General features: G+C 38.1%; 1 protein-coding gene across 3 annotated transcripts in view; it reads left to right on the top strand.

The window, feature by feature from the left end:
* The window catches only part of LOC136835461 (uncharacterized), a 486,122-nt gene that overhangs the window by 379,860 nt on the left and 96,262 nt on the right, over positions 1-10,000 (top strand). For 2 of the 3 annotated variants that reach the window (XM_067099020.1, XM_067099018.1), the window contains one exon: positions 2,586-2,716. In XM_067099020.1, the coding sequence (XP_066955121.1) occupies positions 2,586-2,660 (75 nt within the window). In that variant the 3' untranslated portion in view covers positions 2,661-2,716. Of the gene's footprint in view, positions 1-2,585; positions 2,780-10,000 lie in introns of those variants that run through there. The other variant, XM_067099019.1, reaches the window with a different exon arrangement.

The raw sequence follows: 10,000 nt of genomic DNA, 5'->3' as shown, positions 1-10,000 counted from the left end.
TGCTTAGAGCATTGCATAAAACAATTATGTTACTAGCAGAGATGTAGGTAGAGAAGAACGGTCGATAAAGAAATCACAGGAGAGAATGTTTGGCAAGACTGGTTCTTAATCCATCGGAATTTCTCGTGGCATTTTCTGTCGACTTGTCTCCTATGCTTTGTCTTCTTTTTCACTTGGTTCAACCCATCCCAGAGAGAGGTGACTGACCAAATCCTTGCTGATCAGTCATTGCTTCAACTTCATACAGTGTCCAGATTTTATTTTTTACTCATTTTCTAAAACACACTGAATCCACCAATTCTTTTAGATCATCGGTATTGCTTCTTGGTGTAGTCAGTTAGGTTCACTTCTTTCATATTAGATTAATATCTGGTCATCTTCTCGGTAGGATTTCAGAGACGGTCTTTTCCTAGGAGTCTTGACAGTTCTAAAATATTCTGAAAATCTGTCATAAGTTTCTGAGTAGACCTAGCGTTATAAACTTATATGTGGGTTGATGTCTGGTCGTTGTACATCGGTTCGTTGCGATACGTCTCCCTTTATATTTCTAGTGATGCTCTTTATGCTGTTCATGTCTCGTATATCTTTCATCTTCGTGAAGAACGATCTTCTCTAGCCTTTCTTAGCTTATCTTTTCATTTGCCAATAATTCAATACATTCATCATCCTTCTTCAACTCTGCCATACTCTGTCATTTATTCATAAGTTTGAACTGCTCACTTTGTCAACTCGAACCCTGAAAGACAAATGCGAATGGAAGTCATTTACCTTGACCAAGTTTTTCTGCTTTTTCCTATGCACCCTTTTGTTCCATCTATTTCAGTTTGGTTGAATAAAAGTGTAATATAACGTCTGTTAACATTTTAGATTTTAGCGCTACGTATACATCTCGGGGAGTAAAAAACACTTGACTGGTAAATTGGGTTTCATCACCCCAGTAACTACTGTTTTCCATTGGCCTAATCCTGCTAGGAGTAGTTCACTTAATTTTCAGCCGTTCGTTGTGTTGCTTCCGTTTCAGCTGAATTTGATTAAAGGCAGTGCACTGCCTGTAGTAAACAACCCCACCTAATACTGTTTCTACTTGGTTTCCAAGTTTCTTATAAGGTTTTTTTTTCTCAGGAGGCTCAATTTTCAACGGAACGTGCTCAGTCATGCCCTTGCCAAAAGGATTCGATCGGATCATATTAAGAAGCTTATTTATGAGAGCTATATATATATATATATATATATATATATATATATATATATATATATATATATGTATGTGTGTGTGTGTGTGTGTGTGTTTGTGGGTGTGTGTGTGTGAGACAAAAGATACTCGTCTTTAGGTAACTCACTTTGAAATTTCTTTTGATAAAACTTAAAATTTGGGCTCTTTGTTTAGTGAGATGGCACTCGCGCGCGCGTGTGTTTGTATAAATGTTTGACATATGTAAAACGAGAGAGAGAGAGAGAGAGAGAGAGAGAGAGAGAGAGAGAGAGAGAACCTGTCAACCAATTAAAGTGTCCTTCAACGCAGATCAAGTCAATTATCCGACGATTTACATTTTTATTCATTGGAATGGCATCCGCGCCCTCAACCCGCGATCCAGTAATGACACCACGAATTATTCATACGTCATTCGCGTCCAGATTGCCTGATGCCTGAATCATCAGTGGAATCACCCGTTGGTATTTCAATACGAGCGAAGCCCAGGTGAGGCTGGGTGTAGGAGGAAGGTCCTTCTCTCCCCACCCCCTCCCCCTTATCCATGCTGGGACTCCAGCAATTAAAGAGCGGAGTCTTCGCCTGACCGCTGTGTTTATACACATCGTCAAACTGCGACCCACCGATGTAATCAGTTCATTTATCGGGGCTCGCACAAACACACTATACAATTCTCTGTCCATTACATTCCTCTCTCTCTCTCTCTCTCTCTCTCTCTCTCTCTCTCTCTCTCTCTCTCTCTCGCCACGGATATAAACCTGCTCCAGTGCTATCCCAGAACTTTTAAAAGATCTTGATCGGTTTTCAGAGGGCTGTCTGTGGTCGTGTGAATTTGATTGTTATCAGTTGTTGTACCGCGTTTCTCACTTTCGATAGCTTTGATATTTTTTTATTCTTCTTTTCTCACTAATATAAAGACGGCGACAGCTGTTTACATGATAATATAGTTCATGTTTTATTTATGGGCGTAAGCCTTTGTTTCAAGATGCAAAGTAGAAATGTTCCTTCAGTTGTGCATTTGTGGTGTGAAAGGTTTGCTGTGGATGCCTGTCAGAAGTTAATTCCAAAATTTTTATAGCATTTTTGTAAGTAGTTTTGTCTCTCTCTCTCTCTCTCTCTCTCTCTCTCTCTCTCTTTCTCGTCGTTAGATAAATCTGTCCGAAATGCGGAGGACCTGTAAAATATGAAACCCTTTCCAAGATATCCATATTCTTGACCTGTCGCCCTTCTTAAAAAATCTTTTTTAATGAAGACAGCAAGCTTCATTTTTTAGGTACCTTTTTATAAAGCACTATATTTAACTTCAACAAGTTATTTACAATTATGTATATTTTGCACTGAATAATTGTAGTAATTATGTATTTCCATTTTCCAGCGTGATGGAGTTTTGAATTATTGTCAAGTTGATGAACAGGACTACTTTCAATTGGATAGACTTTGGATCTTTTAGCCTTTGGATTTTGGATCATTTCTGACATGTTTAAATTTCGAGTCGTACAAAATAATGTAAGTGTTTAGATTTTCATGGAAAATCTCTCGTTGTAGATAAATATTTTTTTTCATGGGGAGTTAGAACGGTACCATATTTGTCTGACATTATATTTTGTTTTCTGTGACGCTCTTTGACCTCGTAAATTCGTTATCAACCACCGTTTTGTTCTAAGAAATTCGTAGTTTCAGTTCATAGGTCATGTGGGGTAGATATGATAATACGCCCCTGAAAGTATCCCGTACATCCTACCTTTTATCAGCTGATGTGATCTTAGAGCACCCTCGAACGCTGTCTTTACGGCATACAACCGAAAGGTTTAAACAGCCCGGCAACTTTTCTCAAGATAAGGAAATACATCCAGGTTCTTCCCCCAGAAAATCCTGTTTTTGCCTCTGTATAGGTGCAAGATGTTGACGATTAAGGCCATTTTGGGGGTCCCAGATTCTAAGCGGTGAACCCTATTAACCTTTGTTATTGTAGCACGATTTTATGGTGATTGATCGGATTATGATCGTATAATTACCCCGGTGGGTAGAAGATGAATACATCTCTCGTTTTTTTTTTTTGTTTACTATCTATTTCATTCGCGACTTGGCTTTTTTTATTTTTTATTTTTTTCTTAGGCCAGCATTTGGGGCGAAGAGAATAATTTATATGGCTTTAGTATGACCATTTCGTTCCCGGCCATTAAAAAACCGGCCGTTTAATTAGCATAATTTTCTGGTAAAAATTTATCTCGTGTATTTTTCCAAGGACGGAATGTAGGACGCTTTCCTTTCTCTCGCTCTGTGAGGTATCATAGTACAGTAAATTAAAAAGGACGTTTTTCTTCCCCGCTCTCTCTCAGGTAGTATTATAAAATAAATTACAAAAATTCCCAGTACTCCCCCTCTCTCTCTCTCTCTCTCTCTCTCTCTCTCTCTCTCTCTCTCGTGGAACTTAAGCGTTCATCCAGGAACCAGAGAAGAAAAGGGGGCATGAACACGTTCCCTGAAAATCCAGTGTATGTCTGCTAATATTAGGAATGAGTTACGTACCTATTTGTTAACTGATTGTTGTGGATTACAGTTGATGGAGAGAGAAAGAAAGAAAGAAAGAAGAAAGATAGGCAATGAGTGTTTAGTTTCCCCATCAAAATGTATGCCATCACATTGGGAAAAGGCGGAGGGGATTGTGGGGAACTCGAATAATCCTCAATTCAACGTGGTAAAACGGTTCAAAGAATATTCCCTCTCTCAGGCGTTACGTTACGATAAATTACAAAAATAACGTCAGACTCTCTCTCTCTCTCTCTCTCTCTCTCTCTCTCTCTCTCTCTCTCTCTCTCTCTCTCTCTCTCTCTCAGAGGAAGGTTAGTCTAGCCCCGGAGAATTTATTCCTTGACCCTATGGCGTCATGCTATCAGTCCATCTAAGGTCCAAACCGCTCCAACATCCGATTCTCCCATCTCGCCAGAGCTTCCTCAAATGCAGACCATTCCATTACTTGGAGCACACCGTCATCAGAGACCATTTGAAAACGTGGGTTGCCAAATCATTATCTCTCTCTCTCTCTCTCTCTCTCTCTCTCTCTCTCTCTCTCTCTCAGTTGAATTTAGAGAATGCAGTATTTGAGATATATACCTTGTGAAGGAGATCTATTTACCAGTGCATTCTTGGACATTGAACTTGAAAGTTGCGGTCAGAATTCTTTGAGCGAATAACGTTCTTATCTCTATAAATTCTAAAACCCATCTTTTCACAATAGAATCCCTATAGAGCTGGGCTCTGAAGAAAAATTGGCAACTCCATCATATGAAATCTGAACTATCTCCTTTCTTGTCAAGTGGCGCGTCTGTATCTATCACCATTGGCAGCTTCTTCGTAGGTTGCACGGCCATAAATAACACCTTTAGAGAAAGGTGGAAAAAAAAGAATGTATGTGGGCGAGAGAGAAATCTAACGAGATATCCCTAACCTTCTTTACTATCCAATTAGCTACCAGTAAGGGTCGCAAAAGCTTGTTGTGCATATGCTGCGGCGCCCTAGTGCAAAGAGTTCCCAGTTCCTGTTATGGCAAATGAGGCGGAAAAAGATGTGAAGAATCGTGTGATGACTCCCCGCCGGCGCTGTCTGGCAGTCTCGTTCACACGTCAGCCAGTGGCTGTCAAGATGGCCTGCTGCAGGATGAATGGCTGGAGAGAATTTCCAGAAGCCGATGCTCCGGCAGCTGATATAGGAAGAGATAAATACAGAAACATTGACTCTTGGAAGAATTTGGACGATTTTCCAAAATGTTGGTTTGGCAATTCACGTAATGATTTGATAAATATGTTGTCGAGTAAATATAGATAAATTCTGTCACTGTAGAGAAAATGCCAGCCCCAGAGAAACCCTTTTAAGGAAATTGTTTTGCGAAATGTAATGGAAGATCCCGGTGGAAATTGAGGGAGGGTTTTTTTTTTTTATTTTCCTTCGGTGTTTCTACCTGCGTCAGCCACTCGACCTTCTTGGGGAACCTTAAAGTAGAAGCTTCTTTTTATTGATGTTTCAGTTATCGTTAAACTGATGGGAATATTGATTTAAAAGGGATAACTTTCGAGAAATGGAGGTCTTGTCAAATCATATTTTCAATCTGATAACTGTTCGGAGGCAGTCGTTGCGTTTTCCTAAATGAAATAATAGACAGAAATACGTAAAGAACTTCACTTTGCATTACTATATATATATATATATATATATATATATATATATATATATATATACTGTATAATATATATATATATATATATATATATATATATATATATATATACATATATATATATATACATACATATGTATATACATATATATATTTATATATGTATATATTTATGTATAATACATATGTAATGCATGTGCATGGATGCATAGAGCTATCAATACGAAAAATAATTTATTATGCCAGGGACTTTTTTATCCTTAACATTCCGTTGGCTTTAATGATTTCCGGTCTCGTTAAGAACGCCCAGGGTACTTTTTCTTATTTTAGGAGAATGAACATGAATTGATGATAATGAAACATGTAAAACCATCTCACATTCCGGTATATACATAATAGAATAGTTATCATCTCAGCGGGGCGCCGTCCTCGAAAAACTGTTGGGTATTTGTTTTGGTATAAGTCGTGCAAGTTGATAAGTTCTGTCGCCGTGAGAATATATTTCTTTACTTCCTCCTCCTCCTCCTCCTCCTCCTCCTCCTCCTCCTCTTCTTCTTCTTCATTTTGAGAACCCTACGATATCGTATTTTTTTTTTGCTAAGCAAGTGGGAATGTACAAATACTTGCTCAATATCTAGGAATAATAAGTTTCTATAGGAATAGTGAATATTTATTTCTACGTCTATAATGAAAACTGCTTATCCTTTTTCCTTCATTGTTTAGTTTAATCTTTTACGCGTTTTTACACACTACATAAAACTTGTACAGCTACATAAAACTTGGTATTGGGATCTAAGAATTACTAGTGATAATATATAAAGTAATGTGTTAATTACTTAATTATACTAGTCACGTAGCTTGTTTTTACTGACACTTCACAAGATTCCAATAATCTCTTGAACTTCCATGTTAGCGCCGCGTTTTCATCTCTTTTTCACGGTTTGTTAAACTCTTCCCAAACGACCGTGACGACAAGAAACGCTCCCCTGCTGTCAAGGAACTCAAGGTAGAATCTGGTTAATTTCACAAAATCTACCACGCAGTCTCTATACTGGATAAATACCTTAATTAAATACCCTTATACTACCTGATAGACTGGAAAGAAGATGGTGGCAGGAAGAACGATTTTACAAACAATCAATGAAAGAATGGCACCTTACCTTCCTTAATGAACTTGCCGACATTTCTCGCGTCTCTCTGCAGGTACTCTGTATGCAGTCCTTTACATTTTGGTGTCGTGCTCAACATGGCGATTGGGGTCCTCTACCAGTGAGAATTGTGTGTTTAATAGATATTCATTGCTGATGTGAAAGTTTATTGATTGTGCAGAACTGGTTGGATGTTTACGCTTAAGCTCAGCGAGCGGTATCACTTTGGTCTCTGTTTATTCGTAGAGTGAACATGTTTATACATCCGTAGAATGAACATGTTTGTTTATCCGCTGAATGAACATGTTTACTTGTCCGTGGAATGAACATGTTTAGCCGATGAATGAACATGTTTATTTATCCGTTGAATGAACATGTTTATTTATCCGTTGGATGAACATGTTTATTTATCCGTTGGATGAACATGTTTATTTATCCGTTGGATGAACATGTTCATTTATCCGTTGAATGAACATGTTGAAGAGTGTTTTGAATGAAAGTATTTTGTATATGTTTGTGTGATGACCCGTGCATAAGCAAACAAACATTCACACATACATATATACATAATTTCCTTAGAGATCGTGAGGGCAAACAAACAAACAAACAGAAAGGAATACACAACCCGCAGTCAGCCTCGCAGGTGTAAAACTGTCGATGATTATCTATAGACACGTTTTTTTGTTTTTGTTTTTTTCATCGGGTACCAAGTAATCAGGAATATAAGAGCTGCCTTTCAATAATAAGCAAAAATAAAATCCTTGAGCTTAACTTTTCTGCTGTTGATTCAGCCCCAGATCGAGTGGAAAGAACGAAGCAATTCGCGTGGCTGCTTGAGATTGGGATGTTAGCTAAGAAAATAAGCACAGCAGACGAAAACAGAATTGAACATGCTATGTACTATGTGCTTCTCGCGTAAGATTTGTTGCTTTTTCCTCTCAGAAATTTATTTTTGCATCTCGTAACCATGATTTTTTTTTAAAGATTCTGTGAGAAGTCCTTCCTTGTGACAGAAGTTCGATACATGTTCCAAAAACGAAGTTGTGGCTAATATAATGAAATTACCTTGTCCGTACGTCCGTTGGACACTTTTTGTGAACTGTAAGTGTGCAAGGGATAAGATTCGAGGCACTTGTTTAATAAAGGGTCGTTTAGAACAGGGGGATTTGCTGCCTCATGAATGTCAAGGTCGCACCTGGAAGTCAAGGGACATTCTGTCGTTATATTGCAGGAGGTAATTGCACAATCCCATATGTTGCACTAAAATTGCTTAGAATTAGGGATGTGTCCTGACCCGAACCAAGGTCATTTGAACAAGGTCAAACTCACAGGCAGAGAGAGAGTGAAATTTTTATCCTGGCACCAGCTTTGAAATACATCGATTATAGAAGCTCGCTCTTGACATTAGGATTCCTCGTGGCTTGAAAGTGCATCATAACCTTTTTCTAAGGTCATACGAATTAGGCTTTGTCTAGACCATAACCTTTTAATGCAGGAATGGCGGACTATCCATCTTGTCACAAAGGTTACTAGGGACCAGGTGTCTTGGTCGTGATACCAGGTCGGTCGCTTTTTTCGTTTTCATGGCCTTGACTTTGAAATTTGTCTTTTTTTACTCCAAGGTTTTTAAGACTAGTGGGTTCAATACTGTAGGCCAAGTTCATTTGGACAAGATCAAGGTTACGTGAAGAATTTTGACGGGAACTTTATCCTAACCAGTCATTTTTAATGCAGGGATGTAGAATCTAACACTGTTGCATAAAACTTTTAGAAAGTATGCCATGTTCTAATGCCACGAAGCATTAATCTCGTTAGGTAAACGCTAGTTAGCAATTCCGAGACAATAAAACGTATATTTTTTCTTTTTAACATTCATGTTTGCACCATAAATGGCGTGCAGAAAATTCACATGCAGACACAATTCACGATACTACCCAACCTTGCATTATCCAAGAATCATAAACTGTGATAATTCATTGTTTTCTCAAATCATTTGCCGTGTGTAAAGCAAGCCAGAAAGGAGGCTATCAGGTCAGCCCATGAATTTAGATAAAACTGTCGAGCTTGGGCATAAATTTGCATGCACACAGGATGTTGAGTCATCGTCCCGCAAGGCTGGACATTGTCAAGCGCTCTCACAGTGTTGCGATTTTGGAGGTGGAATCGCTTTCCTGACCTTAACTGCTTGGGAAATCCACGATACGCCAGAATTTCTTCTTTCCAACGCAAGAACCTTTGCATGCAAGCATGTCTATAAAAAAATTATGAATTCCCTTCTTTTATATTTGTTGGTTTTTGGTGAACATCAGCTATTGCATGGTTGCCTTTGAGAAAATATAAAATGCTGTTGTCCATGATATAAAAATAAATATTCTAATGGACGAGTCGAATTATTATATTATGCCCTTGCGTTCTAGGTAAGTACTGGTTCCATTGAGAAGATATCAGATGCTGTTATCCTTGATCTGGAAAATTTATTATGGACGATTGGAAATATTTCTTGTCCGTTTTTTAAGCTATGCAATTTAGGAAACATGCCTTCTATTTGCTTTGTAACCCTTTACTGTATCTTGCTTGAAGCCTTCATCTCGGGTGAGAATGGTTCAGAGTACGCTATGCGACGATCGCTTCAGAAATATTGTATAGCTAAGTGCATTTACTTTAGACTTAGACCGTGATTTAGACCATCTTACATAATTATAGAGATAGAGAACGCATAATTATTGCTACGCCAGTTGCCTCTAGTACCGGCGAAGGAATACTGAAGTAACGACAGCGATCTTTCTTGACCATATATGGGTGAAATGGTTGCTAGGGTCTCTTATTTACGAGCTCCGTCAGGTCATCAAACATAATGCGCTGGCTGCATACCAAGTTCATAAATCAAGTGATGGGGGCAGGCATTAGCTACATGTTGAGGTCGTTTGTATTCGTAAACAACATGCTGTGTGATTACATGACTGCATACTGTACTGAACTTGCATTTATTAATGAATGATGGTATTTTGATACATGATGATAGGGCTGCGTAGTGTGCACGTACTATGTGAAGAATTTTGTGTTTTCCCTTGGGCAGAGATGAGATGCAAGGCACTCCTCCTTGTCTGCAACATTTTAAACACAATATAAATATGTTCCCTATATATATATATATATATATATATATATATATATATATATATATATATATATATATATATATATATATATATATATATATATATATATATATATCAGCTTTAAACATGGAACGCTCCAGAGAAAAACAAAACAATGGTCACTGTCACATTACTCGTTAACTGCTGATCTGTGGATAAACCTCCATTCAGAATACGTCCAAAATGTCAACTGCCTCATACACCAACACACAAGGCTCATCAACTATGCTTCAGACCTATATCGTGCACTCCTACTTCTCGGGTGTTGAAACCCTTTTGTCAATACCTCTTTCACTCCATGTATCCAATG

Source organism: Macrobrachium rosenbergii, chromosome 55 (genome assembly GCF_040412425.1).
Source record: "Macrobrachium rosenbergii isolate ZJJX-2024 chromosome 55, ASM4041242v1, whole genome shotgun sequence".
NCBI classification, from domain to species: Eukaryota; Metazoa; Arthropoda; class Malacostraca; order Decapoda; family Palaemonidae; genus Macrobrachium; species Macrobrachium rosenbergii.
The sequence above is the reverse complement of the archived record's forward strand: the minus strand, read 5'-3'. Positions and strand labels throughout refer to the sequence as shown.